Source organism: Pelodiscus sinensis, chromosome 2, assembly GCF_052426305.1.
Source record: "Pelodiscus sinensis isolate ZL-2025 chromosome 2, ASM5242630v1, whole genome shotgun sequence".
In the NCBI taxonomy this organism is placed as follows: domain Eukaryota; kingdom Metazoa; phylum Chordata; order Testudines; family Trionychidae; genus Pelodiscus; species Pelodiscus sinensis.
In genome coordinates, this window is record NC_143053.1 from 254908905 (window position 1) to 254928444 (window position 19540).

The 19540-nt window shown below is 44.9% G+C and overlaps 1 protein-coding gene across 1 annotated transcript; it reads right to left on the reverse strand.

Moving 5' to 3' along the window:
* Positions 1-201: 201 nt before the first annotated feature.
* LOC142827406 (uncharacterized) lies at positions 202-18733 on the reverse strand. The gene is made up of 2 exons (XM_075922897.2): positions 18609-18733; positions 202-6611 (listed from the first exon to the last, which is right to left on the reverse strand). Exons 1-2 carry the CDS (start codon positions 18703-18705, stop codon positions 2824-2826), a joined length of 3885 nt encoding a protein of 1294 aa, XP_075779012.2. The 5' UTR covers positions 18706-18733; the 3' UTR covers positions 202-2823.
* Positions 18734-19540: the final 807 nt, after the last annotated feature.

Consider the following 19540-nt stretch of genomic DNA (forward strand, 5'->3'; position numbering starts at 1 on the left):
CATATTGTATATGGGAATACCTACCATTCAATAAAGCTTGTCTAGTTAACATTGGTTATCTAATTCAGAATGTTATAAACAGATATAATGATTACTGATTATAGGTAGGGATATCAAGTGATAAAAATTAATCATGATTAATTGTGCAATTAAAAATTAATCACACTTATTCATGCAATTAAGCATACTGTTAAACAATAATAGAATACCAATTATTAAATATTTTGGAATGTTTTCTACATTTTTAAGTATATTGATTTCAGTTACAACACAGAATACAAAGTGTACTTTAGGAAAAACTGCTTCTCTGTCAGGTGGTTAAACACTGGAATAAATTGCCTAGGGGGGTTGTGGACTCTCCATCACTGGAGAGATTTAAGAGCAGTTTGGATAGATACATGTCAGGGATGGTCAAGATGGTGATAGGTCCTGCCATGTGTGCATGAGACTGAACTTAATAATGGATCAAGGTTCCTTCCAGTTCTATGATTCTCTAATGAGTACTTAGGGAAATTAGAAAAATTGGTGACCTATTATAGGATGTTATGCTGACTGTGTAGGAGGCACTATAAGTTATGTGTTGTAATCTTGCTATAAAAGATTAGGTAAAAGTAGCAGTCCTAGGCAGCTTTTCTTTGGGCAAGGAATTAACATTTAGACTCCCCACCAACTGGATGAAAAGAGGGCTCTGGAAACCTGACTGGTGATCATAGAATCATATGACCCCTCAAAGCCATCTCAGACTGTGCGTAACTATAACTGGGATGTTCTAAATTGTGTGGATGTTCTAAATTGGCCTGGGAAAGGGTTCAGAAAAGGGCAACTAAAATGATTAGGGGTTTGGAACGGGTCCCATATGAGGAGAGGTTAAAGCGACTGGGACTCTTCAGTTTAGAAAAGAGGAGACTGAGGGAGGATATGATAGAGGTATATAAAATCATGAGTGGTGTGGAGAGGGCCGATAAAGAAAAGTTATTTATTAGTTCCCTAAATAGAAGAACTAGAGGACACCAAATGAAATTAATGGGTAGCAGGTTTAAAACGAATAAAATAAAGTTCTTCACACAGCGTGTAGTCAACCTGTGGAACTCCTTGCCAGAGGAGGTTGTGAAGGCTAGGACTATAACAGAGTTTAAAGAGAAGCTAGATAATTTCATGGAGGTTAGGTCCATAAAAGGCTATTAGCCAGGGGATAAAATGGTGTCCTTGGCCTCTGTTTGTCAGAGGCTGGAGTGGGATGGCAGGAGACAAATCGCTTGATCATTGTCTTCGGTCCACCCTCTCTGGGGCACCTGGTGCTGGCCACTGTCGGTAGACAGGATACTGGGCTAGATGGACCTTTGGTCTGACCCAGTACGGCCGTTCTTATGTTATGTATGTTCTTATGTGTGTGTGTGCATATGTGCAAGAACGTGCGTGGACTAACACACTTATCTAATAAATAGTAGTTTTAGATAAGAGCTTCCTTTGCTTGTGTCAATCATTTATCAGATGGAATTGTTGTGTTCCTATTAATTTATTCCTGACACTGCCTGGAAAGAAACAGTTATATTACCACTGTTTTGAGTTCTGAGAACCCCAGGAAACAAAACCATCAACACTGAAAGCACTTGGATAGTTAAAAAAAAGTGTTGGTAATGCTAGAATGATGGATGAAACATCTCACTCTTGCACTTACACTGGTGCAGCTCCAGTATGAGGAGTAACAGAGAAAGCGCTCATGCCAGCAAAACATAGATTTTTGATCTGAGAATTTTTCCTGGGAACATTTAATGGTTTATCTTAAGAAGTTAAGTTAAATTGTTTGTTTTTGTTTGTTTTCTCCCAGATTCAAGGGGCAGATTCTGCAGTCAGTTACATTAGTTTAAACTGAAGTCAATGCAATAAAAATGGTATAAATCAGATAAGAATCAGGATTATTGAATCTTAAAAGAAAATACAAGAAGAGACACCAGTCCTGAATCACAACGTATATGCTTGGTTAAATTGGCTATTTCTTTTTCACAAGAATGCTTCTGTCAATTTTTACTGAAATCATCTTTTTGTTTTACAAATTGTTTGAATTAATATTCATAGAATCATAGGGTTGGAAGAGACCTCTGGAGGTCATTGAGTCCAACAAAATATTGTTTTTCTTCATGCTTTGTGATGCTTTCTGCCCCACACCAGGCTCCAATGGGTTGATAGAGCCCTAAGGAGGCTGTGCATGAGGCAAGCAATCATTGAAGGTCTGAGAAGAGCCTGTATAAGAAGGGCAGCAAGACAGAATTGCTTCAGTCACTCACTGGAGCTCAAGAAGGGAGGACTGGCTGAAGTTCAGGCCGAAGGCAGCCAGCACCGTCAAAAGAGCAGTGAGGCAGGCAGAGACCCAAGGAATTAATGGCAGATCATGGAGGACTACAGGGGTCTCTAGGCTGAGGCTCTGAAGCAAGGGCAAAGAGTATGTTGGGGCTTTGAGGAAGTGGTCCAGGGAAATCTTCTGAGGAGTTTTAGAGGATGCAGCAAACTGGCCTTATACACAGTCAGCGTTCCCTCAAGTTGCATGGCAGCATAGCTCCACAGTTGATTAATCAGCCCTGCCCAATCAGTCAGCTCCATGCATGGGGCCCTGAGCCTTTGATTGGGTGGGCTGATTAGTCAGTTGTGGAGCTGTGCTGCATGCAGCTTAGAGGGAATGTTATACATGCTCCCACCACCGTCACCACTGGGGAAGTGACTAGACAGCTAACTGAAGCTGCCATTGAGAGAAGTGGCTGGATAAGGATTACAGAGATGTCCTATAGAAGTGGAGAGCACAGAGAATGTCATAGCTGGAGGGCTGAGTCACTGAAGAAGACACTGTGATCCAGAACCAGAGGAGGCGATAGGCGGAGCATCACCAGAACGGAGGGCACAGGATAATTCCTTTCTCAGCTTGGAGGAAGTGCTAGAGTGCTCAGTGGATTCCATTGCATGCCTCTTATACAGATCCTCTTCTGCTGGCAGCAGGTCCTCATTATTGGCAATCTTTCTTATTATCTCAGCTACTTCCCTCACATCCTGAAGTGATTTTATTCTTTCTTGGTAACCAGGCTTTTGTTCCTGTTGTTCTGACATGATCATCAGGTCAATCAATTCTGGAACTGACAGTGGGTTGGGTTTTGTAGCAATTGATTGCAGTTGTTGAAGGCTGCGAGATGATTTATCAATAAGCTGTATTACTATCCCTTGCACCATAGAATATTCCTGAGAAAGCTTTTTGAACACATTCTCTGCTGCTAACACTTCCCCAGATTCCTTCTCATACTTTTCTTTCAGATCTGCATAGATTAGTTTCTCTATTACTTTTTTATATTCCCACCGGTACTTTTGATTGAAATGAACATTCCAGAAACATTTACCAGGGCACACCGTGCAATATCCTGTATTTCTGTCCATAGCTGCACATCCATGCTTACCATTATCATTAGGGATTTTACAGGGATAGTGACATGTAGAGTAACACTGCTGGCAGTTGGTTACATATTTACCTGTACCAGAGATGTCTATTTGCACTGGCACTGTTATCACTAACACATACTCAAAGTTTCTATTAGTCTCCATTTCATCCTTATGCTGCTCCAAAGCTTCCTGTGTCTTCCTCAGTTCTTCCAGCTTCACCAGGCCAGCTTTGATCTGTGGTTGTAGCTCTTCTACAGTGTTCTCCAGCTCCTTCTGCTCTCTGAGAACTTCCTGCGTTAATGTTAGAATTCTGGTTTCCAATTTCAATAAAGACTCAAAAAATGTCTGCATGCTCATGGCTCCCATTTTCCAGAACATTTCATTAGAATTACAACTGCCCTTGCCAGCAGCTGCATTACAGGCAAAGAGCATGGAGTTATTGAATTTGAAATGAACAGGGTTGCCCTGAGCATCTTTAACACAAGGGACATCAGCTGTTTTAATGGCTTCTAGAACAGGGGGCATCTGTCCATCAGCAAAGGTGATCAGGATTAGTATGTTGTCTTTTATGTCCTTCCCGAAGATGGAGAGCACCGAGTCAAACACGTACTTCTGGGCATGAGTTAAATGAGCTAGTGAGGCCTGAACCACAATGCAGATGGCATCAATGTGACCAATGGCTCCTTCAGTGGAGAAAAACTCTCGGATCTGCCTTTTTGTCTCTGAATCATGATCGCTCTCTCTGGTATTGCCAAATCCCGGTGTGTCTATTATAGTCAGCGAGTAGGGCACTTGGAAACCCTCTGTGTGATTGACTTCATAGGCTGTCACCTCAGATGTCTGGCTCTCAGCTTGGCTTCTGTTTGTGGTCTCATGGATGAGTTTGAACCTGAATTCATCTTCCCATTGCACACCCAGGACATAGTTGATCATCCCATTAATGAGAGTAGTTTTCCCTGAACCAATTGTTCCTATCACCATAATGACTTTGTTAGGCATCTGCAGGTTCTCTTTTCCCAGCCTGTACTTTGGATGTGTTGCATTAGAATTGAAAACTACCTTCTCTATAGGAAGTGCATATACTGAGGGCTGCCCTTTCCCTATCTGTGTGCTCTTTGTGCAGAAATCTTGTGCTAGTGTCTTTAATTTTTCTTCCGATGTTGAAATTGATACCTCCTCACCTGGGTAACTTACAGCCCCATCCACACATACAGCCAACACCCGGAATCTGTAGGGTGTCTCAGGCCTAAGTCCATGAATGGTACAGAACTTGGTTCTCTTTCCTGTCCTTTTTTCCAGCCACTTGTCCTTCTGCTTGTGTCTTTCATCTTTACCTTTCTCTTTATATTCCACCTTGTACTCCTTTATATTGACTCCATTTCCAATGACACTTGGACTCTCCCAGGAGAGGGTGATAGCTGATGAGTTCACATTGACTATTTTTGGCATCCCAGGAGGGCTGGTAGGAAGCATCTTTACAGGATCACTCACATCACTGTTCACACTGACCCCTGATCTGCTCATTGCAGCATACCGGAACTGGTACTTGGTGTTTGGACAGAGTCCTGCTACTGTGAGTGTCTCTTGTTTATCATTTGTAACCACAGCTGTCCAGTTCTCCTGCCCTACAATTCTGTACTCAACATGATAGCAGGATATCTCATCCCTTTCAAAACCTGCTGATTTAAATATGAGCTGCACTTGGTCATGTCTGACTCCATCAATCAGGAGAAAAAGAGGTTTTGACGGAGGTTCATAATTAGTACTGACTAGGTCTCCATTTTTATAGAGGTAGATTGAAGTTCCTGGATTGTGTTCATCTGGGACAGAAGCCACAATAAATCGAGTTTTCTCATTAGATTTATTGACATGGGCTAAGTCAGCAATGGATTTTGCAGATTTTCGGGCTTTTTGGTTTCTGTCTGGGGACTCAAACCATAGTTTGGATTTCTCATGAACAGAACTGGCTGATGCAGGATCTTGAGTGCTCTTCATAAAATGGGTCTGAAGGTAGAGTTTTAAATCTGATAAATATGATTCCTCTTCATGTAATGAAGTGAACACAAAGGCTATGACAAGGTCATTCATAGGATCCAGTACTATTTCATCCAGTTTATTCAGGGAGACCACCACTTCCACATCCCTTAGGAAAGAAAGATAGGAATTGACAAAATTCATTTCTCGTTCCCTTTTATCCAGAAATTCATTGAGTTTCTGAGCATTGAACGGTGACCGGTTATTGTGTGACAGAATGTCCACCAAGGCCCCCTCCTCTTTCCCACCTCCACGGATTAATGGTAAGAGTCCTGCTAACTGTTTCTGGAAAATCTGTCTGTGTTGCTTACATAGATCTTTGAATTGCTGGATTTTCTTCTGGATTTCGGGGAAGGTTGATGCAATTCGATTCTTCAATGCATCATTGCATCGCGAGTCCAGTTCAGTCAGCTGCTCCAGGACAGTTTGAACATTAAAAATCAGTTCTATGCTGATCTCACGTACAAGTTGAGCACCGTGGGAATCTAACTTGGTCAGTGGGTACAGCCAGACTTTCACTGGTACAATCTTTTTCCCATCACCCAGCAGTGTTGGGAGGGTGGAATATGTTTTCATGGCATCTTGGTAAGTAACTGGATTGCTTTCAAGACCAAAATCACCATAAAACTTACAACTAAGTTTTTCAGTTTGTGCTTTTTCCATGTCATTCATTTTGAGAGCTCCTTCGCCTTCAATGGAAACCTGGGTTATCTTTTCAATCATAACTTGGAGACTTCTCTGTGTCTCATGTACACTCTCAGAAGAAGAAACTTCTTGATCAAATACAAAGAAAGCCTGAGCCCCATACAGCACAGCTGTGACCACATGGGTGGCCGTGCCTTGGTCAAATACAACAGGATAAGAGACATTCTCTGCTCCTAAATGGCTCATAGTTAGATGCTCAAACCTTGTTGTGGCGGAGTATTTCAGAGTTACTCGGGCCTGTTGTTTGGATTTTTGGGTGTCATTTAAGTATCTGGCAGATCCATCTACTTCAACCAAGCCCCCCAAGAAGCTGGCCTTGAGCGATGCTGGGACATTGAGAACACTGGCCTTCTCTTCAATGGTGTCGGATGTGATGACCTCATATTCAGTCCTGCATTGTGATTTTGTGTTTACGTCCATGCGAAGCTTTTCTAGATCCCACAGTGTGATGCCTGGAATATAAGAGACAAACACATGGTAAAGTAATTGACAGATGCACAGGAAACAGAATCTATCCACAGTTTAATTGTTTGTAATTTATAAGATGAAAGACAAACCTGTGAAGCACATCAGGTAAACACAGAAACATACCAAATCAAGGTTGAAATGCATCTCTACATACACAATACATTGATTGTATAACCATCTTCCCTTACCATGGATTTATACAGTGCCATAAGAATATTTTGTGTCTTATTATCGATCCCTTTCGTAATGATTCCCAAGATTCTGTTTGCTTTTCTGATGGCAGGTACACACTAAGTAGATGTTTTCAGAGAACTATCCATGATGCCATGATCATGCCTTGTAATAGCTAATTTAGGGTACGTCTAGACTAGTGGGTTTTGTCGACAGAAGTTTTGTCGACAGTATCTGTCGAATGATCCCGATCATGAGCGCGTTTTTTTTTGAAAAGTGGCTTTGAAAAAAAAGCCACGTTTGCCATTATGTAAATGAAACGCTGGAAATTCAAATCCTGGCTTCATTTACAATTTCAATACATCTAATTTACATCCTTTTATTGAAAAAGGGATGTAGTTTAGATGAACCCTTACTGTGAAGTGCTCAGGCAGTGAAAAAAGGCTGCAAAAGCAGAAAGTACAATAATAATGGAGCATTCAACTTTCCTCATATTGATTGGGCACACGTCTCCTAAGAAAAGAAAGCAGAAATCAAATTTCTAGACACCATTAATGACTGCTCCTTGGAGCAGCTAGCCCTGGAATTTACAAGGGGAGAGGAAATTCTTGATTTTCTGTAAGTGGAACACAAGATCTGCTCCAAGAGGTGAAATAGTGGAACTGCTCAGTAGTAGTGACCACAATGTAATTAAATTAACAGCAAGTTGAGAGAAATGAAAAAAAAAAAGAAACCCAAAACAACAAAACCCCCCAACAATGCACCCTCCACAAGAGTAACATTCAATTTCAAATAGGGGAACAACAACGAGGAGACTAAATAAGTGGAAATGAAAAGGAATTGTCACAAAGTTGACATGACTGCAAACTGTATAGACACTATTCAACAACAACAATATAATAAAGACCCAAATTCTTTGTATACCCTAAGTGAAAAAAGAACCCAAAATGACACCACACCTAAACAGCAGAGTAAAACAGACGAGTAGAAACACCTCTAAAATTTGGAAGCTGAACTATGCTGAGGAAATAGATGGGAGTCTAAAAAGCAGGCCAAGAAAGAGTTTGAAGAACAACTAGCTAACGACACAAAAACTAATAGTGATATTTTTAAGTGCATCAGAAGCAGGAAGCCTGTCAAAAAATCTGTGGGGGCCACTGGACAACTGAGGTGCAAAAGGAGTACTCAAGGAAGAAAAAGCCATTGTGGCAAAGCTGAATCAATTCTTTGCATCAGTCTTCACTGCAGAGTATGTGGGCAGACCCCCACACCCAAATATGACACATATGAGGAAATGTCCTAGATACAGGTGTCAGCAAGGGAGGGTTTGGGACAAAATGAAGAATTAAACAGCATGGCTGCATCTAGACTGGCAAGTTTTTCCAGAAAAGCAGCCGCTTTTGCGGAAAAACTTGCCAGCTGTCTACACTGGCCACTTGAATTTGCACAAGAACACTAACGATCTCATGTAAGGTTGTCAGTGTTCTTGCGCAAATACTATGTTGCTCCCGTTCGGGAAAAAGCCCTCTTGCGCAAAGAGGGCCAGTGTAGACAGGTAAAAACTGTTTTGCTCAAAAAAGCCCCAATGGCGAAAATGGCGATCGGGGCTTTCTTGTGCAAAACTGTGTCTAGATTGGCACGGATGCTTTTCCGCAAAAAGCGCTTTTGCACAAAAGTGTCTGTGCCAATATAGATGATCTTTTCTGCAAATGCTTTTAACTGAAAAACTTTTCCGTTAAAAGCATTTGCGGAAAATCATGCCAGTCTAGACGCAGCCTACTAAGTCAACAGAACCAAATGGCATTCACCCAAAAGTGCTGAAGGAACTCAAATATGAAATTGCAGAACTATTAACTATTGTATGTAACTTATTGCCTAACTCAGCCTTTGTACAAGTTGACTAGACATAGTTAATATAATGCATATTTATAAAAAGGCTTCAGAGATGATCCCAGCAATTACAGGGTAATAAGCCAAATTTCAGTAGTGGACAAACTGGTTGAAATAATAATAATAATAATAATAATTAATAATTAATAATACATAAATAAATAAAATGACCAGACATACAGATAAACATGTGTTGGGAAAGAGTCCACCTAGCTTTTATAAAGGAAAATCCTACCTCATCAATCTCCTAGAATTCTTTGAGAGTCAGCAAACGTGGAAAAGACTGATCCAGTGGATACAAAGTACTTGGATTTTCAAGGAGTTTTTGACAAGGTCCCTTAAAGTCTCTTAAGTAATGTAAGATATCATAGGCTAAGAAGGAAGATCTTTTTCTGAATCAGTAGCTGGTTAAAAAGATAGGAAACAAAGGGTGGGAATAAAAGATCTGTTTTCACAGTGGAGAGAGGTAAATAATAGGTCTCTCCCAAGGATCTGTACTGATTTTCAACTTATTCATAAATTATCTGAAAAAAGAGTAAATACTGAGGTGGCAAAAATTGCAGACCACACAAAATTACTCAAGATAGTTATTTCCAAAGTTAGCAGCAAAGATTTACAAAGGAATCTCACAAAACTGGAGGAGAAAATGGTAGATGGAATTCAACATTGCTAAGTACAAAGTAATGCACATTGGAAATAATAATCTCAATTATATACAAAACTAACCAATTAGCCCGTCATAAGACGGGATTTTCAGGTCTCTCCTCCACCTTGGTCTTCTCTCCTGAGCCTCCAGTCTCTCACTCCGTCTCTCTCCCCCTGTCTCTCTCTTCCTACTGCCTCCCCCCCCACCTCTCCTCCATCTTCTGCCTCTCTCTCCGTCTCTTTCTTTCTCTTCTCCCCCTCCTGCCTTTCACTCTCCCTTTCTCTTCTTCTCTCCCTCCTGCCTCTCCCTCCCCTCCGTCTCTCCCCTCCCCCCTTTCCTCTTCCCCTCCTGCCATGGCGCTAGGCTAAGTGCTGCCTACTCATCTGGGCCACTGCGAGGTAGGGGGGCGGGGCGGTGATGTACACGGCCAGGGGGCAGGTCCGTGTACGTCACCGCCCCGCCCCCCTTTCCCTCCCACTGCAGGGGGAGCCCAAATGGCCCCTTGCACTGCTGGCTCCCCCGTGGCGGCCCGGCTGAGGGGCAAAGCACTCAGCTGAGCGCCACAGCGACAGGGAAAGGGGGGAGGTGACATACATGGCCCCGCCCCCTGGCTGTGTACGTCACCGCCCCACCCCCTGCCCCTCCCTCTGTGGTGGCTCATCTGAGTGTTGTGCACTCAGCCGGGCTGCCACGGAGGAGGAGGGGCGGATAAGGTTGCCAGGTGTCCGGCATTGTACCGGACAGTCCAGTATTTGTGCGCTCTGTCTGGTAAAAAAACCCAGAAAATACCAGACATGTGCAATATCCGGTATTTTCTGATTTTTCTGGCTGCGCACCGGACGGAAGCCTGGCGTGGGTGGGGGGAGCACCTGGGAGTCTCAGCTGGGAGGCGGGGCCACAATTGCTGCCGGGAGCCCTCAGTCAGTTGAGTGTGAGGAGGAGGGGAAGCCTCCTCCTCGCTCGTGCGTCGCCGGGACCCTGCGCAGGACAGGCAGCAAGTGCACAGGTCAGTCCCGCTCCCTGCTGGCCAATTTCCTCATCTCACCCCTTCCCAGCTGGCCGGTTCTCCCTCACTACCCCGGCCAGGCCCCCTGCTGGGCCCCGGCGGAGGAGCAAGCGGCTGTTTGGGGTCCACACTCCCCATGCATGGGGAGTGCGGACCCCAAACGGCCACTTGCCACCCGGGGCCCAGTTGAGCACCACTCTCACTGGGGTCCAGCTGAGCGCTGCTCAGCTGGGCCCTGGTGGGGGAGCAAGCGGCGGCAAGTAGCCGTTTGGGGTCTGCGCTCCCCACATGGAGCTCCCTGGCAGGAGGGGAAGGGGGGCAGAGCGCTGATGCACATGGCCACGGGACGTGGCTATGTACATTAGTGTTACAGACTCACAGACACTGGACTACTATATATATGATGATGTGTCCTAAAATTAGCTGTTACCACTCTAGAAAGAGGTCTTGGAGTCACAGTAGATAGTTCTCTGAAAATGTCTGCTGAGGAGGGTCTGTGAGTTGTGGTGGATCACAACAACCAATGGAATGCTTAGGTTGCATTAACAGAGGCATAGCATGCAAGATGTGGGAGATAATAGTACTGCTCTATGGTGCTGGCTAGGCCTCAACTGCAGTTTTGAGTCCAATTTCAGTCACCAATGTATAGAAACATCATAGGGAAACTGTACAGGATCCAGAGGCAAGTGACAGAGATTATCAAAGTGCTGCAATGCATACCATATAAGCAAAGGCTGAAAGAACTGGGCATGTTTAGTTTGGAAAACAAGAGATTAAGGGGGATATGAGATTGTCTTCAAGTACTTGAAAGGCTGCCATAAAAAAGATGGAGAAAATTTGTTCTCTTTTTCTACAGAGGCTAGGACAAGAGATGATGTCCTGCGAACAGGAGCAGCTAACAGGGAGTTTGGAGAGAGAGTTTAGAGGGGGAGGTTAGAGGGCACTAGTAGCTTCTGACCTTTTTTAAACATAATTTTATAATCTATATTCTAGACCTTTAATAAGCCCAGTTTAGACTTAAATTTACTCATACGAAAAATGGAGACAGAAGCCCAGCAGCAGAGTGGGGGCTATCCTGTTTATTGAGTCGAGTGTAACATGTATGATTACCTGCCCTGTGGGCGGGTGGCGTATGTGTGCACCCGTTGCAAGGAGCTCCTGACCCTCAGAGACCAAGTTCGGGCTTTGGAGGCCAGGGTGGCTGAACTGGAGGAGCTAAGGGAAGTAGAGAGATATGTTGATGAGACTTTCCAGGACACTGTAGTACTGTCCCACCTCCAGTCTGAGAGCCCCAGTGCTGTTAAAGAGGATGGAAGTCTCAAGGAACAGAGCAGTCAATGGAAACAGAGGGAAACCAGCCCGTAGTTGGGACCCTCCTCCCAGAGGATGTTGCGGTATCCTCTCGCACTGAGGATACCTCTGATGGGGAGGGAATGCCAGTTAGGAAGAGGCAGGTGTTAGTAGTGGGTGATTCGATCGTTAGAAACATAGATAGTTGGGTTTGTGATGACCGGGAGAACCGTATGGTCACTTGCCTGCCTGGTGCGAAGGTTGCGGATCTCTCGAGGCATCTAGATAGACTTATGTGTAGTGCTGGGGAGGAGCCGGTGGTTGTGGTACATGTAGGTACCAATGACGTAAGGAAGGGTAGGAGAGATGTCCTGGAGGCCAAATTTAGGCTGCTAGGAAAGAGACTGAAATCCAGGACCTCTATGGTGGCATTCTCGGAAATGCTTCCAGTTCCTCGCACAGGGCCAGGTAGGCAGGCAGAGCTTCAGAGTCTCAAGGTGTGGTTGAGACGATGGTGTAGGGAAGAGGGGTTTAGATTTATTAGGAACTGGGGACACTTTTGGGAGAAGGAGAGCCTATACAGGAAGGATGGGCTCCACCTAAACCAGGGTGGAACCAGACTGCTGGCACTAAACGTTAAAAAGGCCGTAGAGCAGTTTTTAAACTAAGAGATGGGGGAAAGCCGATTGGTGTGGAGATGCACGTAAATCGAATGGAGACTTCTCTTGGAGGAGAATCCATTGACAGAGATTCTCTAAGCTGTAGTCAGAAAGAGAGGAGGGGGGAAGACAAACCATGGGCCAGAGCAGACAAACAACCGCATATAAAGGAATTCAATGCATCTGGGAAGGGCAGACAAATAACCAGTGGCAAATTTTTAAAGTGCTTCTACACAAATGCTAGGAGTCTGACTAATAAGATAGGTGAACTAGAGTACCTCGTACTAAATGAGGAGATAGACATAATAGGCATCACTGAAACCTGGTGGAATGAGGAAAATCTGTGGGACACAATCATACCGGGGTATAAAATATATCGGAAGGATAGAGCAGGCCGGGTGGGTGGCGGAGTGGCACTGTGTGTGAAAAATAATGTAGAATCAAATGAACAAAAATATTAAATGAATCAACATGTTCAATAAAATCGCTATGGATAGTAATTCCATCCTCCAATAATAAGAAATTAGCAGTAGGGATATATTACCGACCACCTTACCAGGACAGTGATACTGACACGAAAATGCTGAGGGAGATTAGAGAGGCTACCAAAATAAAGAACTCTATAATAATGGGGGATTTTAATTATCCCTATATTGACTGGATACATGTCACCTCAGGATGAGATGCAGAGATAAAATTTCTCAATGGCTTAAATGACTGCTTCTTGGAGTAGCTAGTGCAGGAACCCACAAGGGGAGAGGCAATTCTCGATTTAGTCCTGAGTGGAGTGCAGGATCAGGTCCAGGATATAACCGTTACAGGACTGCTTGAGAACAGTGACCATAATATAATAACATTTAACATTCCTGTGGTGGGAAAAACACCTCAGCAGTCCAGCAATCTGGCATTTAATTTCAAAAAGGGGAATTACACAAAAATGAGGAGGTTAGTTAAGCGGAAATTAAAAGGCACAGTGACTAGAGCCAAATCCCTGCAAGCTGCATGGAAACTTTTTAAAGACACCATAATAGAGGCCCAACTTAAATGTATACCCCAAATTAAAAAACATAGCAAGAGACCTAAAAAAGAATCACTGTGGCTTAACCACCATGTAAAAGAACCAGTGAGGGACAGAAAGGCATCTTTTGAGAAGTGGAAGGCCAATCCTAGTGCGATAAATAGAAAGGAACATAAACACTGTCAAATCAAGTGTAAAAATGTAACAAGAAAAGCAAAAAAAGATTTTGAGGAACAGCTAGCCAAAAACTCAAAAAACCAAAATGTTTTTTAAGTACATTAGAAGCAGGAAGCCTGTTAAAAAAAACCTGTGGGTCCCCTAGATGATTGATATATAAAAGGAGCAATCAAGGACGATAAAGCCATTGCACATAAACTAAACGATTTCTTTGCTTCAGTCTTCACAGCTGAGGACGTTAGGAAGATTCCCAAATCTGCATCGTCCTTTGTGGGTGATGAATCTGAGGAACTGTCCCGGATTGAAGTGTCATTAGAGGAGGTTTTGGAACAAATAGAAAAACTTAATGTTAACAAATCTCCGGGACCGGATGGCATTCATCCAAGGGTTCTAAAAGAACTCAAATGGGAAATTGCTGAACTATTATCTGTGGTTTGTAACCTATCCTTTAAATCGGCTTCTGTACCTAATGACTGGAAGGTAGCCAACAAGACACCAATATTTAAAAAGGGCTCTAGAGGTGATCCTGGTAATTACAGACTGTGAGGTGGTAAAGTTTGCGGATGATACCAAATTATTTAGGATAGTCAAGATAGAAGCAGACTGTGAGGGACTCCAAAAAGATGTCACTAAACTGAGTGATTGGGCAACAAAATGGCAAATGAAATTTAATGTGGATAAGTGTAAAGTAATGCATGTCGGGAAAAATAACCCCAACTATACGTACAGTATGATGGGGGCTAATTTGGCTATGACAAATCAGGAAAGAGATCTTAGAGTTATCATGGATAGTTCTCTGAAAACTTCCACAGAGTGTGCAGCGGCGGTCAAAAAGGCAAATAGGATGCTAGGAATTATTAAGAAAGGGATAGAAAATGAGACACAGAATATCTTACTGCCCTTGTATAAAACTATGGCACGCCTACATCTTGAATACTGTGTACAGTTGTGGTCTCCTCACCTCAAAAAAGATATTTTGGCCTTGGAAAGGGTTCAGAAAAGGGCAACTAAAATGATTAGGGGTTTGGAACCGGTCCCATATATAGAGAGGTTAAAGCGACTGGGACTTTTCAGTTTAGAAAAGAGGAGACTAAGGGGGGATATGATAGAGGTCTATAAAATCATGAGTGGTGGGGAGAGGGCGGATAAAGAAAAGTTATTTATTAGTTCCCATAATAGAAGAACTAGAGGACACCAAATGAAATTAATGGGTAGCAGGTTTAAAATGAATAAAATAAAATTCTTCACACAGCGTGTAGTCAACCTGTGGAACTCCTTGCCAGAGGAGGCTGTGAGGGCTAGGACTATAACAGAGTTTAAAGAGAAGCTAGATAATTTCATGGAGGTTAGGTCCATAAAAGGCTATTAGCCAGGGGGATAGAAATGGTGTCCTTGGCCTCTGTTTGTCAGAGGCTGGAGAAGGATGGCAGGAGACAAATCGCTTGATCATTGTCATTGGTCCATCCCCTCCAGGGTACCTAGTGTTGGCCGCTGTCGGCAGACAGGATACTGGGCTAGATGGACCTTTGCTCTGACCCAGTACGGCCGTTCTTATGTTCTTATGATGTGTTCAAACAACAGCATGGCAGATTTAGATTAATTCACAGGAAAAACTTCCTAACTCTAAGAACAGTAGGACAATAGAGCAGTTGCTTAGAGAAGTTCTGGAAGTGTCTTCACTGGAGATTTTCAAAAGGTGGCTGGAGATCCATCTGCCTTGGGTGGTTAAGACTCAACCACTCCTGCATCTTGGCAGGGGTTAGATTAGATGATCCTTGTGGTCCCTTCGAGCCCTGTGATTTTAGGTTCAGCATTAGTCAGAAAGACTAAAAGATAGGAAGCCTTAGGAAAGGACTACAACCACTATGACTGGTGAACAGGGGAGACATGTGGACTACCATCTCTCAGTCCCAAACACTTCTGCCCCCACAATGGAGCCCAGAGGCCCCCAACAACGGCTACTGGCAACTGCCCTGGGCAGGTGTTGTGGACCCAGCTCACCCCTGAGCCCTGGAGAGTTGAGAGGATAGGTGGCACATCCACAGCCCAGGAGTGCTGGGCGTATGGCTTCGGCACCAGCCCAAGCCACAACCATGGCATACTCAGAAGTGAATTGGGAAGAGTCAGAGCAGGAAGCAAGAGGAAGCTGGGAAGTGGAGCATGGGCAAGGTCACCTCTGGCTATTTGAGAAGACACAGCTTTCCCCAGCCTATGATATCCACCATCCACACTGGTCGGCTCAGAAAGGAGACAACGAAGGGAAATGTGATATAGGGTCTATACCAGGGATGGGCAATAATTTTGGAAGAGGAACCACTTCACAAATTTCACAAGTGGCCACAGGCCAACCTGGAAGGGGCAGGGTCTTGAGTGGAAGGGGCGGGGTTGAGAACTACCCTGCTGGGTACACTGACCTTATTTTCTGAACCAGCTGCAGTTAGTAAGAATGGTATAACAGGGCGATTGCTAACAGGAGTGAGTTTTGAGAGAAGGGTTTAGAGGGGGCGCTTAAAGGGTGCTAGTTACTTCTGACCTTCTTTAAATGTAAAACTTTGATAATCTATTTCCCAAACTTTTAAATAAAAACTCCATCTATAATCAAATTTATTCATAGGAGAAAATGTAGACAGAAGCCCAGCAATTCAGTGGGGGCTATCCTGTTCACTGCATTGAGTGTCACATGTATGATTACCTGCCCTGTGGGTGGGTGGCGTATGTGTGCACCCGTTGCAAGGAGCTCCTGGCCCTCGGAGACCAAGTTCGGGCTTTGGAGGCCAGGGTGGCTGAACTGGAGGAGCTAAGGGAAGCCGAGAGATACGTAGATGAGGTTTTCTGGGACACTGTGGTACCGTCCTACCTCCAGTCTGACAGCCCCAGTGCTGTTAAGGAGGATGAAAGGCTCAGGGGAAGAGAGCAGTCAATGGGAGCAGAGGGAAACCATCCCATAGCTGGGACCTTCGTTCCAAAGGATGTTGTGGTATCCTCTCGCACTGAGGATACCTCTGAGGGGGACGGAATGCCAGTTGTTAGGAAGAGGCAGGTGTTAGTAGTGGGTGATTCGATCATTAGAAACATAGATAGTTGTGTTCATAGGCGTGTGCACAGGGTGTGCTGGGTGTGTCTAGGCACACCCTAATGTTTCAAAGGGCCAGCTGGTGGCTGCTGGAGGAGGACAGGGACTTGTGCACTTTAAATTCCACGGCGTCATGCGCCAGCCATCTGTGGGGTCAAGGGAGCGCATACACGGTGTGCTTCAACGCCGCGCAACACGTGAGAGAGCACATATTTAAAAATGGGGGATTTCAATCCCCATATTGACTGGATACATGTAACCTCAGGACGAGATGCAGAGATAAAATTTCTCGATGCCTTAAATGACTGCTTCTTGGAGCAGCTGGTACAGGAACTCACAAGGGGAGAGGCAATTCTCGATTTAGTCCCGAGTAAAACACAGGATCTGGTCCAGGAGGTAACTATTACAGGACCGCTTGGGAATAGTGGCCATAATATAACAACATTTAACATTCTAGTGGTGGGAAGAACACCTCAGCAGTCCAACACTCTGGCATTTAATTTTAAAAAGGGGAATTATGCAAAAATGAGGAGGTTAGTTAAACAGAAATTAAAAGGTACAGTGACTAGAGTAAAATCCCTGCAAGCTGCATGGACTCTTTCCAAAGACACCATAATAGGTGTCTGGGGTGCAGAAGCAGACTGGGAGTAGGGTGTCTAGCCAGGTGCAGGGAGGTCTCTGTGAGACCAGAGACACCGCTGCCCAGCCAAGCGATCCAGGGCTGGTCACAGGCCACCCTGAAGGCCACTGGTGCCACTGCTGCAGCCACGGAGCTGGCTCCAAGGCACCATGGTCACAGGCCACCTGGAAGGCTGGAGGCGCTTTTGCTACAGTCTGAGGCCAGCCTCTGGGGCGAGCGGCCACAGGTTGCCCCAGAGGCACTGCAGACCAGGGCCAGCCCCAGAGGAGACACTGCCACAGCTAAACAGTTTGGGGCAGGCCCCAGAGGCACTGCTACAGCAAACTGGTGCTGTCCCGGAGGCACCACCTGGAGGCAATGGCAGCAGTGTCTCCAGACTCTGGGGCTAGCTCCAGACTGTGTGGCTGTGGGAGTGGCCGCTCCAGGGCCGGCCCTGTTGAAGATCCTCTGTGCTGCCTCCTCTCCAGCTGCAGCATGGAGGATGGAGGGGCAGGGCTGAGCTCCTTCCCCCAGCAAAGCCTGTAATTATGGGGCAGGGCCTGTAATTGCCTTGTGGGCCGGATCAAAGCCCAAGATGGGATGGATCCAGCATGCTGAGAGGCTTTTGCCCACCCCTGGTCTATATAATCAGGAATGATGTAGAGGAACTGAGGAGGGAAGTATTATTTACTCCTTCATATTTCACAGGAACTGGGGCTCATCTCAGGGGATGGGGAGTCAGAGAGAACATGGGGCCTGTCTCCAAAGTCCAACACAAGCTAGCTTTAGTCCAACACAAGTTCATGGGCTGAATATGGGGAAAGGGGACAATTGGCTGGGATTTCATTGCTTGTGAGACACAGGTGCTCAGAATAGTGGCTCTGATGGTCCCTTCTGTCCTTAACTTCTCTAAGTCTGTGAGTCAGACTCTTGTTCCCACCAGCTGCACCACCAACACATTAGTGATCTCCTGAGGTTAGCTCCCTTGCCCCAAGAGCAGCTCTGGGGTGGCTGAAGCTGGGGTGACTTCATGGTGAACAGAGGCCATCCCTAAATAGACTGCTAAATGCCAGTGAGGGCATTTTAGAGTCTTTTGGTTGGTGGGCAGGGATACCAGGGGGCAGCCGCCCTGAGAAAAGATCCAGAGAAAATAACCCTTCCCAAGGGGGCAGCAGGTGGTTCCATTTAATCAGGAAGACACGATCTTTTTGGTCTTTATGCCCTAGAACAAACAGCAGCAGGCCACCCACCCATTTCACGCACCTCCTGCCCCAGCCAGTTACCTCACCCTCTGACACTGGGGCGTGTGTGGCATTGATCCCATAGACCCCCATAGTCAGGCCAGTCCCAGCCCAGAGGGTTCAATCTCATGGATGATGGGGTTGGACTGTGGCCCTTCCCTCCTTTCCCTCCAGGCTGCACCGAGGGTTACCTGGAATGAAGGAGTCATTGCGGCAGTCGTACAGCATCCCCAGCTGGAAAGGGCGGCCCAGGGCCGGCATCGAAATTGTGCCAACTGGTTCAGCCATGGCTAAAGTCCAAACACTTTCCTCTATGTCAATCTGCAAGAAATTATTCATGTTAAATTGCATAATAGAAATATAAAGTGTGAAGAAACCAGGAGAAGTCACCAAGTCCAGTCCTCTGCACTGAGGCAGAACCTACCACCCCTATACCATCCCTTGACAGGTGTTTGTCTGACCTGTTTTTAAAACATCCAGTCATCGGAATTCCACAACCTCCCCAGGAGCCTATTCCAGAATTTAGCTACCCTTAGAGTTAGAAAGGTTTTCCTAATATCTAACCTAGATCTCCTTTCCTGCAGATTGAGCCCATTGCTTCTTGTCCTACCTTCAGTGGAGACAGAACACCATGGCTTTGTCTGCACGGCTGGGTTTTTATGCAAGCTTTTTGCAGAAGAGTTCTTTTTGTGCAAAAGTGCATCCAGACCTCAAAAGCTCATTGCAAAAGCGATGTGCTTTTGCACAAAAGAGCGTCCACACTGCATGGACACTCTTACACAAGAAAGTTCTGATTGCCATTCACAGAATGGCCATCAGAGCACCTGTGCTTTTTCGGATAGAACTCTTGCGTAAAAAGGAGTTATTCTTTGTAGAAAGAGGTATACCTACACTGCAAAAAAGCCCTCTGTTCTGCCATTCTACTGTAAATTTTCTTGCGCAAAAACATGCTTGAGGTATGGATGCTCTGCGGGTTTTTGCGCAAAATATAGCCCATGTAAATAGTTAATTTAGACAGGAGAAAAATTAGGTGAATATGATACTGGGACACATTAGAATGGATGAGGTAGAGCAGATAAATAAGAAGTTCCTATTTATACCCTCAGAATACAAGAATAAGGGA

Coding starts and splice junctions, on each gene's coding strand:
- LOC142827406 (XM_075922897.2), bottom strand. CDS start 18,705: ATGGCTGAACCAGTTGGCACAATTTCGATGCCGGCCCTGGGCCGCCCT. Junction 6,612..18,608: donor CAATGACTCCTTCATTCCAG/GTAACCCTCGGT, acceptor CTTATATTCCAG/GCATCACACTGTGGGATCTA.